This window comes from Bufo gargarizans, chromosome 3 (assembly GCF_014858855.1).
Source record: "Bufo gargarizans isolate SCDJY-AF-19 chromosome 3, ASM1485885v1, whole genome shotgun sequence".
NCBI lineage: Eukaryota > Metazoa > Chordata > Amphibia > Anura > Bufonidae > Bufo > Bufo gargarizans.
In genome coordinates, this window is record NC_058082.1 from 270151020 (window position 1) to 270168277 (window position 17258).

General features: G+C 44.8%; 1 protein-coding gene across 1 annotated transcript in view; it reads left to right on the top strand.

Moving 5' to 3' along the window:
* Positions 1-865: 865 nt before the first annotated feature.
* The window catches only part of NIPSNAP2 (nipsnap homolog 2), a 35499-nt gene continuing 19106 nt past the window's right edge, over positions 866-17258 (top strand). The window contains exons 1-3 of the mRNA XM_044285297.1: positions 866-991; positions 11216-11355; positions 12741-12786. Of these exons, the coding sequence (XP_044141232.1) occupies positions 912-991; positions 11216-11355; positions 12741-12786 (266 nt within the window). The 5' untranslated portion in view covers positions 866-911. The remainder of the gene's footprint in view (positions 992-11215; positions 11356-12740; positions 12787-17258) is intronic.

The window sequence follows — 17258 nt, forward strand, 5'->3', positions numbered from 1 at the left end:
CACTGAGAGGGCATTACTACTGTGAAGGGGCACAGAAAGGGAATTATTACTGTGAAGGGGGCACAGAAAGGGAATTATTACTGTGAAGGGGCACTGAGAGGGCATTACTACTGTGAAGGGGCACAGAAAGGGAATTATTACTGTGAAGGGGGCACAGAAAGGGAATTGTTACTATGAAGGGGCACAGAAAGGGAATTATTACTGTGAAGGGGGCACAGAGAGGGCATTACTACTGTGAAGGGGCACAGAAAGGGAATTATTACTGTGAAGGGGGCACCGAGAGGGCATTACTACTGTGAAGGGGGCACAGAAAGGGAATTATTACTGTGAAAGGGTCACAGAGAGGGCATTACTATTGAGAAGGGGGCACAGAGAGGGCATAACTACTGTGAAGGGACATAACTGTTATGGGGGCAGAGAAAAATCATATCTACTGTGGGGGGGGCACAATGATGGCATAACTACTATGAAGGGGCAAATAGAGGGCAACTGTGAGGGGTAAAAGTTTTTAAAGTATGGGGGGGGGGGTGACACTGGACAGAGGTGTCATCATGCAGCGGTTTAACAATGGGAACGTTTCAATGCGGTTTTCATAATCTGCACACAGTCCGTGCAAACATGCCTGATCACCAGTAATTTAAAATTGATTTTATGGCTTGTAGCGGGGGGCACAATTTCCTATATTTAGACAAGGCACCAAAATATCACGTCTCCTCCCTGCTAGAGTCATTTCCATTCCATCCCGGCACAATGTCAGCAACACAAAGGCGTGACCTCCCTCTAGTGGCGATTTCTGGTATCACAGCTGGCTCCAGACAGCAGTTCGCCACCTGGTGGTGTGTGTCAGTATTACAGCCCTGCTCCTCCTCTTTTTCCCTGACGTTCACTGGCAGCGCAGGAGGTTGTTCAAGATGGCGAGCAGAGCCATGTCCGCGGCATTGAGCAGGGCAGTGAAGGTCCAGGCCTGCGGGCCCAGCGTCCTGCTGGTCAGGTGAGAACAGCACTCGGCACGTCCTGCAGTGCCATGCCTTCGGCTCGCTGTGCTGTGCGCCTTTTCGTAAGACTTTTAGGAAGAGCAGACGACAACGTGTGGTGATTATAGGAGGAGGCTGCGGTCACTGTGCGTAGGTGTGTATGGCTGCAGAGTCTGCGGATGCGTTATTTTATATGTGTGTGTCCTTATGTCCCATGTAGTATGCTCCTGCCATGCATGTGCCTGGCACTGCTGACAGCTGCACCCAGCCTGCTCAAGGTCACTGCCCATCCCCCCAATCTTATGGGCACCCCAGACCTGTCAGTGGTGAGCCCCGTCTCCTCAGCCTGCGACATTACACGTGTTCTGTTCTGGAGGGCTGCAGCTAAAAGGAGACATTGACTAATTATTAGAAAAAGAGTGAATAATGGATAGATCTATTAAAAATCATACACGGGGGCACTGCTTCCTTCTATGGGGTGGAAAGTAGTAAGAATTGCACAGCGCCTATTGCCCTCCTTGCAGGAGATATGGATCCTGAGGGGGTCTCACATGGAGGGGGAGGGGGGTCGTGGGTCCTGTATAAATTATAGGGATTTAAAAAATAAATAAAAGTAGCAACAAATGTTGTTAAAATGATTCCTGAGCTGTAAAGTGCTGTGGTGCCCGGGTGGATGCCCGTCTGCCCTTCTCTACTTCAGAGCAATGACCTGCTTACTGGCAGTTTCCCTGTCGACAGCGGCCCTTGGGTTGTGGAGGATCTGACTAGCTACGGGGTATCAGAAATGTGGCGTCAGAGGTGAATTCACGCGCAGCGTTTCTACTAGTCTATTCTTATGTATGGGGCAGAAACTCTCGTCCTTCAGATGGACGTACCTGATTATAGGCCCCTTAGGGGTCAAACCAGGGGGGGTCTCACTGTTGTGTGGCATTGGTGCCCCTTCAGTGTTACGTTGGCCCACGGAGGGGGCTTCATCTACTAGCTTCACTGTGACAGAGCTACAGACCTCCGTACTATACCTACCAAGAAGTGGCTGATCGGCGAGGGGCATCTGATCCTGGAAAACCCCTTTAATAAGCACTGCTGTGGTTTTGCACATTCCCATCCTTATAGCAGCCTCTGTGTAGGCTGCTGTACGGAAATGTACAGGGACATATTGATGGCATATCGCTAGGATACACCACCAATGTCAGATAGGTGCAGGTCTGAGACTCGCTCCTGTCTCCAGAGCGGGGCCCCAAAGTGAAGGAGAGAACCCTCTCTATTCATAGCTATGGGAGTTACGATAATAGCTGAGTGAGCACACCGCTATTTTCAGTAGCACTGAACGGAGAGGCATGCGCAGGCATGGCCACCTCTCCATTCACTGCTATGGGACTGCTAGAAAACAACAGCATGTCATTTTTGTGCAGATTTTGCTCTTTTTAATGGAAATCCGAACAAAAAACAGCAAATAACACATACAACCTGCATGCAGGACTTTCGTCTCCGCTCAAAAACCATATTCTGAGCGGACACCGAACGGACCCAATTATAGTCTATGGGGTCTTTAGGCTCCGTTACGCTCGGTTATCTGCAGAATCCGTCCTTTCCGTTCTCCGGCTTCTCAACGGAGACGGAGAACGGAAAGGAGAAACGGTGATGTGAAAAAAGCCTTACACACACACAGCGAGTTTCTCACATTGAACTTGCTCTTCTGAAGCTAACCTTAGTGCTCATGCACACGAGTGTAATGGCTGTACGTAAGCGGCCAGTCCGCCATATACGGGCACTGGCCATGTGCACGCCAGATTATTCGTCAGATATGGCCAATGATTGTTAATCGCCTCTCTTTTGTGGATCGGAGGCACGGATTGGTATCGCTAGTAAGTGCTTCCGTGGGATTAAGGGTCTGTGCCTCCACACCGCAAAAGATTTTTTGTGACCCATTTAAGTCAATAGGTCCGCATCCGTACCGAGTGCACGTGGCCTGTGCCCGTGCGTTGCGGACCACTTTTTGTTGTCCACAGCACGGGCACAGAGCCCTTATGTTCGTGGGCATGAGACCTTAGGATCCTTGTTTGGTCCACCTGTCAGTTTTTACTCAGTGTGTCGTCCGTAATCCACTAATCCACGGACGTTGCACAGATGAACATTCCATGAAAATCTGACGCATCACGGATGCCATCCGTGTTGTCTCCATGATTTTCACGGATCTCTTGGGTGGGTTCACCAACTGTGTAGACAAGGTTTTTAGGTCCAGTGCTCAGATAAGGACAACTGAGTAATCGAGACATTGTATATACTGGCAATCAGTTCTTCAGTGTTAGTGTTTGGGTATTTTTTGTATAATAGGTATTTTGTAACTATTTCTATTAAAATAATAGTAAAAAAAAAATCTACAAAACAGCAAATACTATTAGGGTATTTTCACACTAGCAATAAAGTTTTCCGTTATTGAGTTCCATCACAGGGGCTCAATACTGGAAAAAAAAAACACTTCAGATTTGTCCTAATGCATTCTGAATGGAGAGCAGTCCATTCAGTATGCGTCAGGATGTCTTCCGTTCCGTTCCGTCCCTTTTACGGTATTTGGCCGGAGAAAATACAGCGGCATGCTGAGGTATTTTCTCCGGCCAAAATTCCGGAACACTTGCCGGATTGCTGGAAATGTATTAATTCCAGATCCGGTACCAAGCGATCAGTAAATTGCCGTACTGACGGAACCGGTTTTCTGGTCTGCGCATGCGCAGACCTTTAAAAATGTGAAAAAAATAAGTAAATACCGGATCCGTTTTCCGGATGACACCGGAGAGATGGATCCGGTATTTTAATGCATTTTTCAGATGGATCCGGAAACAAATTCTATCCGTTTGCATCCGGATTTCCATATTCTTCTAACGCAGTGTGGTGAAAGTACACTTAGCACAATCTAAAAGCCATATAAAATGTCACAAAAATCTATTGAGCGTCAGGATATCGACCAGCCTTGTCTAGGTCCAGGAGGCCATTCAGTGGCAGGGACCTTACAGCAGGCAGCCCCGTTTTGTGACTTTTTAACGCCCGTATGACAATATTTTGTCACATGCAGCGTAAAATGCCCCCTAGAAAGAAGGTAACCAGGTTTTTCTAATCTCGTAGATGAATCATTTTCCATTGATGTCCATAGGGGTCCTGTCTGATGAATCGTCCAGTTATCTGTCAGTACCTGGTTAATGGCAGTGTGAGTAATGCCCGTGCCATGCTCTCTCTAGAACCATCGCTGTGTAATGTGTTTGCTCTCAGATATTCAATCCCATTTATCTTCTTCTCGCGTTACTCAGTTTACTGGTAATCCACCACGTTCAGCCCAGGACTATTGATTTTAGGTCGGGTTCATTTACTGCAAATGTCATTGCTGGCACTGATGTGCTTTAGCTATATCAAACTGAAAGATATGCCAACCAAGTGAATCACAGCGCTTGGTAGGCCACTTAGGAACATGTGGGCACATAAACGTTTTCTGTTCAATCAAAACACTATGAACTACAAAGGAAAAAAAAGTTATCGCCACAAGTGCCCTGGGTCTCAAGGCTGGCAATGGCAAGTACTCCAAGTCCAGCTGTAAACCTCTCCTAATGCCTCCTGACTGGCGCTGATTGATGGTGCCCTTCTTTGACAACGTCATTATTAGCTGCCCTGAAATCCTGTGCATGCGCTGTTTGTTCTCAGCTCTTTTTCTTTTGTTGCACACTTTTATCATGGATTTTACCTCTTCAATGAAAGCTGCTGGAACCCGGAGCAAAATTCACATGTAAGGGTTCTTTCACACTTGCGGCAGAGGATTCCGGCAGGCAGTTCCCCTGACAGATCCGGCAATCCGGACGCAAACCGATGGCATTTGTCAGATGGATCCAGATGTGGCAAAAAATAAAAACTTCCATGAACTCACTATGCCCATCACGAAATACCTTGGGGTGTCTTCTTTCCAAAATGGGGTCACTTGTGGGGTAGTTATACTGCCCTGGCATTCTAGGGGCCCTAATGTGTGGTAAGTAGTTTGAAATCAAAATGTGTAAAAAATGACCTGTGAAATCCGAAAGGTGCTCTTTGGAATATGTGCCCCTTTGCCCACCTAGGCTTCAAAAGTGTCACACATCTGGTATCGCCGTACTCGGGAGAAGTTGGGGAATGTGTTTTGGGGTGTTATTTTACGTATACCTATGCTGGGTGAGATAAATATCTTGGCAAAAGACAACTTTTCCCATTTTATTTTTTTTAATACTAAGTTGGCATTTGACCAAGATATTTCTCACCCAGCATGGGTATATGTAAAATGACACCCCAAAACACATTCCCCAACTTCTTCTGAGTACGGCGATACCAGATGTGTGACACTTTTTTGCAGTCTAGATGCGCAAAGCGGCCCAAATACCTTTTAGGAGGGCATTTTTAGACATTTGGATCCCAGACTTCTTCTCACGCTTTCGGGCCCCTAAAATGCCAGGGCAGTATAAATAGCCCACATGTGACCCCATTTTGGAAAGAAGACACCCCAAGGTATTCAATGAGGGGCATGGTGAGTTCATGTGAGATTTTATTTTTTGACACAAGTTAGTGGAATATGAGACTTTGTAAGAAAAAAATAATAATAATTTCCGCTAACTTGGGCCAAAATAATGTCTGAATGGAGCCTTACAGGGGGGTGATCAATGACAGGGAGGTGATCACCCATATATGCTTCCTGATCACCCCCCTGTCATTGATCACCCCCCTGTAAGGCTCCATTTAGACGTCCGTATGTGTTTTGCGGATCCGATCCATGTTTCCGTGGATCCGTAAAAATCATACGGACGTCTGAATGGAGCCTTACAGGGGGGTGATCAGGGAGTCTATATGGGGTGATCAGGGGTTAATAAGGGGTTAATAAGTGATGGGGGGGGGGTGTAGTGTAGTGGTGTTTGGTGCTACTTTACACAGCTACCTGTGTCCTCTGGTGGTCGATCCAAACAAAAGGGACCACCAGAGGACCAGGTAGCAGGTATATTAGACGCGGTTATCAAAACATCGTCTAATATACCTGTTAGGGGTTAAAAAAAATCGTATCTCCAGCCTGCCAGCGAACAATCGCCGCTGTCAGGCTGGAGATCCACTCGCTTACCTTCTGATCCTGTGAACGCGCGCGCCTGTGTGCGCGCGTTCACAGGAAATCTCTGCTCGCGCCAGATGACGCATATATGCGTGACTCTGCGCAGGGCTGCCGCCTCCGGAACGCATATTTGCGCTAGGCGGTCCGGAGGCAGTTAAAGGATAACTCACATTTAGACCCTAATTTCAATTTTTATATATGTAGTTACTAATAACATGATATTCCAGAATCAGTTACTATTAGACTGACCTACCCCATATTTAATAAGATTCAGCCCTTAGCAACCAGTCTGCATAAAACTGCAATTTCACTATTCAGTTAAGATGGCCGCCACTGCCCTAACCCTGAGGCTAATCCCGCCTGCCCTCACTAGCCAGTAACAATAGCCCCCCCAAAAGTGTCAGTACCCCTAAAGGGTTAATCTCCTGCAGCACAAAGGGGTCCTCTTACCACATGTTGCTTTCATTTATACACTGAGCAGACGGCAGATCTCCCTTCCTGGTCTGCGCTGCTTCAACTCTGCATTGTCCAGCTCTGCTGAGTGAGGGAGCGTCTGCCAAGCGCAGGGACAGGGAGAAGTGCACACAGCCCAGGCACTGTTATCAGCTGCTGCGGAGGACCTGGCTCTAATCATTTACTTACAGTCCCTGGCTGTCAGTAATGTGACCTTGCACGCAGCGTGCTTCTGCGTCCTTCGTCCTTCAACAGATAAACAGACCATGCCTAACAACCCTATTTTAAGCACAGGTAAATGTAGGCAGTACAGGGAACAAAAATTTGAAATTAAGGGGTAATTGAATACACAGTGAAAAGTTAAAATAGGGCCACCAAGGTGATATTAATCACCACAATCCAATACTCCCAAAAAAATAAAAAATACAACGGGTACACTTAAACTCAGAGGCCCATCTGGCCATGTATTTGTATCTCAAATCTCTGTGGGCAGTGCTGGATCAACCTAATCTTTCCCCAAATGCTCCTGTCCATACACAGAGTATCTATACGGGTATGGGAGGCTAGTAAGGGCGTACATGGCTTCCAGTGACATATGGCTGAAGCCCCTCTGTGGGATAACCCTGCCTGTCCCCATTTACTGCCTCTTCAAGAGTCTGGGTTCTGGAGAACTCATGGGGTGTTCTCTCTGGGTGATGTGTTTCAGAGCAATGTTTTTTTTGTACTTTTGCCGACTTCCGAGAAAAATTCTCACTGCTTCGGAAAGCTTTTGACAGATATTTGCAACTATAATATGCCATACATACACACTTTTCGAGCACTTAGGTAAAAATTTCGAACTACCCCTTAATTGGGGTCTTCCGATCATAGGGGCCACGTGGATTTATATCTGCTTTATCAGTTGGGAACTAAACTGCAGAAAGTACAAATACAGAGGAGGACATCTTGGACCTGCTAGAATCCCCCCTCTTTGTATCCCCCTGCTGTCAACAAGTTCATTCAAGTATGCATTCTTCATCATAGCTATCTGTCGCCATCCCGATTTATATAAAATGGGAAGGTTAAACCATACACGATGCCATAGGTGCTCTAGAGAGGATGCAGACTTTTGGCACCTCATTTGGGCTTCCCCATATATACACAAATATTGGGAAGATGTTGTTAAATTCCTCTCAGACCTTCTGAGCCTTCCAATCCTGTTTTTATTTGGAGTTTTTAGATGAAGCCACATACCCTCATTATGTCCGGATACTTCTGCTTGAATCCTTATTTCTGGCATGCAAAGCTATTGCTCTAATTAGATGGATGGGTGAGAGAAGCCCCTCCTTGTCTCAATGGGAAATTCTCGAATACAATTATTCCATATGAAAACATAGTATATAAACACAGAGGTTGTCCTGCCAAATTCTGGGGGATGGTGGGGATCATGGTGCTCCTCTCCGCGTACTTTATACTCTGCTCAATCACTGAATACTGCCTTGGCTTCTATTGCTTAAAAGTTGTTTATATATGATTATGTGCATTGATGTCAGTGTGTACCTGTATATTTTACTTGGGTCTGTGTACTCACTCAATATTGATATTTCTATGTTTAATGCATCTGTTCAATAAAGAGTTAAAAAAAAAAACAGATTAATATATATATATATATATATATATATATATATATAATTTTTTATTTTTTTTGTTAGCTCACCTCCCAAAAAACATAATGTTAATGTATCAGAAAGTCATATGTACCCCAAAATGATAGCAATAAAAACGTCATCTCGTCCCGCAAAAAACAAGCCCTCACACAAGACCATAGCCAGTAAAGTAAAAAAAATAAAAAAATATGGCCCTAAGAAAATTGCATCACAAAAACATGCTTTTATTTTCTAAAAATGCTTTTATTGTGTAAAGCGTAAAAAAAAAAAATTGACATATTTGGTATCACCGCATCCGTAACAATTGGCTTTACAAAAATATCACTTGATCTACCCCATCAAGTGAATGGTGTATAAAAAAAATAAAAAAATTACGCCAAAACGGCTTTATTTATTAGTTTTTTTTCGCCTCACAAAAATCAGATTGTCATTCAAAAAGTCGTATGTATCCCAAAATGGTAGCAATAAAAACGTCATCTCGTCCTGCAAAAAACAAGCCCTCACACAAGACTATAGCTAGAAAAATTAAATAAATAGGGCTCTAAGAAGATGGCAACACAAAAATATATGATTTTTATTACATGGGAAATGCTTGTAGCTATTAAAACACACGTCAGGAGCGGTGAAAGGTCCTCTTTAATTAACAAATATTTTATTAGGTATCGCTGTCTCTCTCTCCTTCTTTTTTTTTTTTTTTTTTTCATAAACTTTTGGATTTTTTTTTAAAATAAATAAAGGTAAAACCTATTGACTCAAATTTACCATTAACATGAAGTACAATCTCTGAATGGCTTGGATAAGTAAAGTGTTCCAAAGCTATTACCACATAAAGTGACACATGTCAGATTTGCTAAATTAGGCCTGGTCAGGAAGGGGGCAAATGGCCCGGTCTGGAAGTGGTAAAGAAGGGTCATTGGTGAGTAGATGTAGAGATCACTGTTTTACTGCCACTGGAGGATATGGAGGTCTGAATTATTGATGGGGAGTAGTTGAGTGTACAGAATAGGATAGACCCATGAAGTAAGGGGAAGACCATGATGGTGGCTGACTTGTATTGGTCCTGCAGATACATAGAGTTCTTATTCATGTCATGCTTAGGGTGAAGTATTATGTTTGAAGCCTACAACTACCACAATAGCAGCAACTATTATTTTTCTTTTTCTCTCATTTAGGGATAGCTGTGTGATTGCATGGTTTCATCAAGGTCATGAAGTCCAGTATTAGTTTACTATAGTGATCATAAGATTATTCAAAGTCCTCTCTCAGGGTAATTATTGACTACATGGAAACACTGGATTCCACACCAAACTTCTAGTATTTGCAAACCCTGTCATCAAGCTTCCTAAATGGTTTTCTTTTTGTTCCTGTGGTTTAAGTGATCATTAGTATGGTATGTTGTCATTGCGGTATTAAGGGGTTTCCTTAATTATTAAGCATTAGGGAGTCTTTTTATTTCCGTTGCCAGGGAGAGGAGAATGGCAGCTGGGACCCAGCACTGGACCTTCGTGGTAGTGGGGTCACCAGTGAACTTTCTGGTTTTCTATAACCTCATTTTGAACGTCCTTTAGGACTCATTCAGATGACAGCACCAAAACTGAACACTAATCCATTATCAAAAGTCAGTATCCAATTGAGCGAAGCAAGACAGAAATGAGTCTCCTTCCAAAAGAAAAATATAAACTAATATACAACTTGCACTGCAACCAATCATAAAGATAATTCCAAAAAGGATAGCTAGTCCAAGTCACCTGCCAATTCTCTATTCCATCTCCAAAAACTAGGATTTTTGTATTAATGTCTTGAATCCAGCCACTTTTTTGCTATAGATTACTTTACTTTACCTCCAGATGGTTTCCTTGAGTCCCAGTGCCATTAAATCCTTTCAGAGGAAAGCAGTGACCTCAGACTAGGGCCTCTTTCGCACAAACGATAGATTGGCTCAGGGTGCATTCAGTGAAACTCGCTCCGTTTAGCAAGTTCAGTCAGTTTTTTCTGTGTGGGTGCAATGCATGTGAAAAAACGGAAAGGTTTACAAACAACATCTCCTAGCGACCATCAGAGAAAAACGTATTGCATCCGGATTAAGCCTCATGCACATGGCCGTGTGCCGCGGCCGAGAGCGGACCGTGGAAACCCGGCCGGGATTCCTCCTGACAGCATGAGTGCGCGGCGTCATTAGTGTATTACTGTACAGCAGCGGCTGCATGAAGCGCACGGCGTCATAGCAACCAATGACGTGCGCTCATGCTGTCAGTAGGAATCCCGGCCGGGTTTCCACGGTCCGCTCTCGGCCGCGGAACACGGCTGTGTGCATGAGGCCTTACAATGCGTTTTTCACTGAAGTCCGATCCACTTCTATGGGGCCAGGGCTGCGTGAAAAACGCAGAATATAGAACATGATGCAATTCTCACGCAACGCAGAACTGATGTGTGGGGAAACAAAACGCTCATGTACACACACACTGTTCACACATTGCACCCGCGCGGAAAGCTCACTCATGTGAAAGGGACCTAATAGTAAAGCGTAATCGGTGCAACATTAAGAACACGCGGGATTCATTATACTCCTGCTTCTTTTGGGGCCAATTCACACAGGTGATTTTCATGTGCAGAACGAGGTCATGGGTAAATAAGCACTTAGTAGAGGTTTTTGACCTCTCAATATTGATGATCTACCTCAGGTCTCTGAACAGAGCCAGAAGCACCGCTCGGCTCCCATTCATCTCAATGGTAACGGGGTACGGCCACTACACTTTAATCGAAGTTGCGCTTTCAGCTCCCTTCAAAGTGGTAGTTTTGGCACCAGAGACTGCAGGGAACCGCTGATCGTGGGGGTGTCTGGTGTCAAACGCGCACTGATCGGATATTGATGGCCTGTTGTAAGGATTGCTCATCAGCAGCTGGAGCCTGGAAACCCCCCGGTGTTACAGCACAGTGACAAATGAGCAAGTTGCCATTCATGAAGAATGGTCTGTTACCAGATGTTAGGAGCCATTTTCTGCTATTTAATTACATACCATCCAATCTCTTCACAGGGGCCTCTCTGCCTCCAGTTCCAAAGCCAGAGAAGACAGTTGGCTGAGATCACTGTTCGTACGTAAAGTAGATCCTCGTAAAGATGCTCATTCGAACCTACTGGCCAAGAGAGAGACCAGCAACCTCTACAAAATACAATGTAACTAAGACCGCTTTACATCATTATTCTTTATATATTGGTAACCTATTTAACACTCTCTTAGGGAAGTATTCTAACCCGTTAGTGACTGCCAATACTCCTTTTTACGGTGGTCATTAGCGAACATCCTCATCCGCTTTATGGTGGCCTCTAATTGCTGTATGGGTTTTCCGTGTAGCAGAGAGCCGGAGCTTGGCTATCGCATGACAGCGAGATCCTGCTGTAATGGCCCCCAACAGCAGAAGTGCTGATATGGGCCATTTAACCCATTAGATGCCACGGGGATGAGATCACAGGGTGCTGATGTCTTAGTATGGCAGCTGGGAGCCTAATCAAGGCCCCTAGGTTCACCCTCAGTGATTGCCTATCAAACTGTGCCTTTCAGTATTGCACTGACCTTTAAATCTGTGAAAAAAATAAATTCCGTCTGACACCGGAGAGACGGATTCGGTATTTCAGTGCATTTGTAAGCCTTTGTTGGGCTGTTCTCGGAACTGCCTGCTCCCGGTGACCACATGTGTTTCAGAGCGGCTCGCGGCGCAGGCACAGTTAAGGACTTACCTCCGCATCGCCAGGCTTGGGAATAAAGATGGCAGATCGCGTGTGTTCGTCGGCGAACACTGCGAACTGGCCATCACTGCTTATAATAAACTGGCCACTGAGATTGCTCTGTTTTTGTTATGAGGAATCCAGGACCAATAAACTTTTTTTTTTTCTGTACATCGTGACATATTTCTTCTACATGTACAGTTTTCACAGTTTGCTATGTGTCAAAGTGTCTGTTAGGGTACTTTCACACTAGCGTTAAAGTTTTCCTGTATTGAATTCCGTCACAGGGGCTCAATACCGGGAAAAAACGCTTCAGTTTTATCCTAATACGTTCTGAATGGAGAGCATTCCGTTCAGTATGCATCAGGATGTCTTGACTTCAGTCCCTCTTTACGGTATTTGGCCAAAGAAAGTACCGCAGCATGCTGCAGTATTTTCTCCAGCCCAAATTCCAGAACACATGCCGGTTCCGGCATTAATTTCCATTGAAATGTATTAATGCCGGATCCGGGACCAGGTGTTCCGGAAAACTGAATCCGGTTTCCCGGTCCACCTTTTTAAACTTGTGAAGAAAAAAAATTCTGGATGACACCGGAGAGACGGATTCGGCATTTCAGTGCATTTGTAATCCGGATCTGGAAACAAATGTTTTCAGCTTGCATACGGAACTGCCTGCTGGAATCCTCAAACGCAAGCGTGAAAGTACCCTTAGCTAGAATATTTTTAATATTTGTCAGATCTCACTTGACATGTTTTTGACATAGTAAAGTTATTGTGATGTGTTTGCATTGTCTGCTATTTCCTTTTCATGCTTTGTTTCCTTTATTTGATTCCAGTTCACAATGTAAAACCAGAATGCCTTGAAGCCTACAACAAGCTCTGGTAAGTTACCTCTACATTTATAGTAACACTGCTTGGGAAGAGACAGAATGACCTAATGCATGTCATGTATATGTCAAAGATCTCTTCATATGCAGGACACTAATCCATCATCATCCTAGAGGGGAGTATTTACTGATAATATAATACTTAGTACAGCACGGGCTAAGTAGATCAGATTTTCTAAATCTCATCTACACAGTTCAGAAATTTTGCATACGTCCATTGACTGTTGCCGATTTTGAAATCCACAGCACGTCAATTGTTTGTACAGATTTCACTCAAGGTGACGCATGCGTGTTTTTATGCAGATTTTTTTTCCATTGAAAGCTGCATGCAAATCTTGCAGAAGATCAGCATAAAGTACACTGCCATGTGCATGCATCCGAAGAGCAGGGAGAATAGTGCGCAGTGAACTTTCTGCCAGAACGTATGTCTAATTCACTGAAAGACTTCAATGGATACCTGGATACGGTTCTTCCTGACAGTAATGATATGCCCAGTTATATGTACGAGATCACTAGTGATGGGTCTTTGATCCGGGAATCTGTTCTTGTATTATTTGGATGACTGAATGAAGTTGGCTTTTCCTTCCTGGAGTTGCTTTGTCTTTGGCTAAAAGGCTTAGGGATAACTATTAGGTCAGTTGTGGGGTCCCAGCAGTATGACCCCTAGTGGTTATGAGAACTGGAACCCTGTATCCCTCGGAGCACCCCAAAATGAATAGAATGGCAGGTTGGACATACAAACTGCTACTCCATCTCTATAGATTCTCCAGGAATGGCCAAAAGCTGTACTCTGCTGTCTCCCATAGAGATGAATGGAGCGGCAGAGCGCTACAAGGGATACCGGATCCCCGTTCCCGTGATCAATGTGCGCCCCAGTGGTAGGGCCTCTACTGATCTACTTTTTCCCCCCTATTGTGGGGACTTAAAACATTTATTTGGTCAGGACGCTTCTAAATGTCCTTGCCAAATCTGGAGCTGCATAGAGATCCTGCAGGTTTTAAGAGACAGCCAGACTAGGGTTATCACAATACCAAAATTTTGATTTCATTTCGATACCATAAAAAAATACTGCGATACTCGATACGACATGGAAAAAATAAAACGCCAAAAAAGCTGTGTGCATTCCGCATTCTATAGAACTTCCGGCCCATAATAGAACAGTCCTATCCTATTTTCTGTGGGGACAAGGTGACAAGCAAAATGGCAAATCGTGCGTTTTTTTTTTTTTCTGTTACAACGTTCACCGCATAGGAGAGATTATTATTTTAATAGTTTGGACTTTTTGGACGTGGTGATATGTAATGTTTTTTTTAATTTTTATATGTAAAATATGTAAAATTTTATATGTAAAATTGGGAAAGGGGGTGATTTATACTTAATATTTTTGTGCTTTTTTGTTTTTTTTTAAACTTTTATTTTATTTTATATTTTATATTACTTTTTATTTAATAACTATTTTCCCCCTTAGGGGCTAGCACCTGGGATCTTTTAATCCCTTGTCCTATTCACCCTAAGAGAGCTCTATTAGGGTGAATAGGTCGTCACACTCTCCCGGCTGCCCTGTGCATAGTACACACAGCAGCAGGGAGCTTACCATAGAGGGCTTCAGTAGCATCCTGGCTGCCATGGTAACCAATCGGAGCCCCACAAATTCACTGCTGGGGCTCCGATCGTAAGCTGCCACTGCACCACCAATGATTATAGTTTATAATACTGGGGTCGGGGGGAGGGCGCACTGCACCTCCAATGAGGATAACTAACCTTTTAATACAAATATAGGCAGTGGGTGTCGGCAGAATCACATACCCGGCCTCTTTGACAAGGCGCTGCGTTCTGCAGCAATCAACCACTCAGGTGCAGGACTATTGTGGATGGTGTAATTTCTGAATGTAAGATTTTACACAATTGATTGTGATTGTTGCGTTATGCTTTGGAAGACTTAAAGGGGGTATTCAAGATGCACGATCCTGTGTGGCCAGCAAATGTACGGCACGTGATCGCATCCTGGGATTACAACCTTCAGTACATACGTAAATCTGAATCTCTCGCTAGCAGTTTAGTGAGAAATTCAGACTCGTGCACGTGCTGCCGGTTCTAATCCCAGGCTGGGATCATGTGACCCATGTACAGCACGTGATTCCAGAAGTGCCAGCCACACGGAATTGTGCGACATCTCGGATAACCTCTTTAATAAAGTTTAAACTAAGATAGATGGCTACAACACTTACTGCTACATTTGAATTAAAACTAGTGCCCTGATCTGCAGGTGTCTGTCCCGGAAGCTCCACAGGAGAGTGTGACCTGTGGCATGCCATTCTCAGTCTATGCTTTGACCGTGACACACAGCACTGTGGAGCTGCCGAAACAGGGGCTGGCGTTAGATCGGGGTGCCTTTGTTAATTTAAAGGAAACCTGTCACCATGAAAATGCAGTGTAATCTGCAGGCAGCATGTTAGAGCAGGAGGAGCAGAGCAGACTGATATATATTTTTGTGGGAAGAGATTTACTAAAACTTCTTTTTTTTATTTTTAGATTTTTTTATTTTAATTTTTTTTTTTTTCTGGGTTTGGGTCAGTCCTATCAGTGATGACAGTTTTCCCTCTATGACTGTGTATACAGAGATAGGACCTCCTCCATACAGCTATCTCTGTATACACAGTCATAGAGGGAAGGCTGTCATCACTGATAGGACCGTCTCCTCCATACAGCTATCTCTGTATACACAGTCATAGAGGGAAGGCTGTCATCACTGATAGGACCGTCTCCTCCATACAGCTATCTCTGTATACACAGCCATAGAGGGAAGGCTGTCATCACTGATAGGACCGTCTCCTCCATACAGCTATCTCTGTATGCACAGTCATAGAGGGAAGGCTGTCATCACTGATAGGACCGTCTCCTCCATACAGCTATCTCTGTCTACACAGTCATAGAGGGAAGGCTGTCATCACTGATAGCTGTATGGAGGAGACGGTCCTATCTCTGTATACACAGTCATAGAGGGAAGGCTGTCATCACTGATAGGACCGTCTCCTCCATACAGCTATCTCTGTATACACAGTCATAGAGGGAAGGCTGTCATCACTGATAGGACCGTCTCCTCCATACAGCTATCTATGTATACACAGTCATAGAGGGAAGGCTGTCATCACTGATAGGACCGTCTCCTCCATACAGCTATCTCTGTATACACAGTCATAGAGGGAAGGCTGTCATCACTGATAGGACCGTCTCCTCCATACAGCTATCTCTGTATACACAGCCATAGAGGGAAGGCTGTCATCACTGATAGGACCGTCTCCTCCATACAGCTATCTCTGTATACACAGTCATAGAGGGAAGACTGTCATCACTGATAGGACCGTCTCCTCCATACAGCTATCTCTGTATACACAGCCATAGAGGGAAGGCTGTCATCACTGATAGGACCGTCTCCTCCATACAGCTATCTCTGTATACACAGCCATAGAGGGAAGGCTGTCATCACTGATAGGACCGTCTCCTCCATACAGCTATCTCTGTATACACAGTCATAGAGGGAAGGCTGTCATTGCTGATAGGACAGCCTCCTCCATACAGCTATCTCTGTATACACAGTCATAGAGGGAAGGCTGTCATCACAGATAGGACCGTCTCCTCCATACAGCTATCAGTGATGACAGCCTTCCCTCTATGACTGTGTATGCAGAGCTAGCTGTATGGAGGAGACGGTCCTATCAGTGACTGGCAGCTTTCCCTCTATGACTGTGTATACAGAGATAGCTGTATGGAGGAGGCGGTCCTATCAGTGATGACAGCCTCCCCTCTATGACTATGTATACAGAGATAGCTGTATGGAGGAGGCGGCCCCATCAGTGATGACAGCCTTCCCTCTATGACTGTGTATACAGAGATAGGACCGTCTCCTCCATACAGCTATCTCTGTATACACAGTCATAGAGGGAAGGCTGTCATCACTGATAGGACCGTCTCCTCCATACAGCTATCAGTGATGACAGCCTTCCCTCTATGACTGTGTATACAGAGATAGCTGTATGGAGGAGGCGGTCCTATCAGTGATGACAGCCTTCCCTCTTTGACTGTGTATACAGAGATAGCTGTATGGAGGAGGCGGCCCCATCAGTGATGACAGCCTTCCCTCTATGACTGTGTATACAGAGATAGCTGTATGGAGGAGGCGGTCCTATCAGTGATGACAGCCTTCCCTCTTTGACTGTGTATACAGAGATAGCTGTATGGAGGAGGCGGCCCCATCAGTGATGACAGCCTTCCCTCTATGACTGTGTATGCAGAGATAGCTGTCAGTCACTGATAGGACCACCTCCTTGACATCACAACCTAGAATGAGCAGGAATATAAATTACCTTAAGGCCTCATGCACACGCCGTTGTTTTGGTCCGCATCCGAGCCACAGTTTTTGCGGCTTCGATGCGGACCCATTCACTTCAATGGGGCCACAAAAGATGC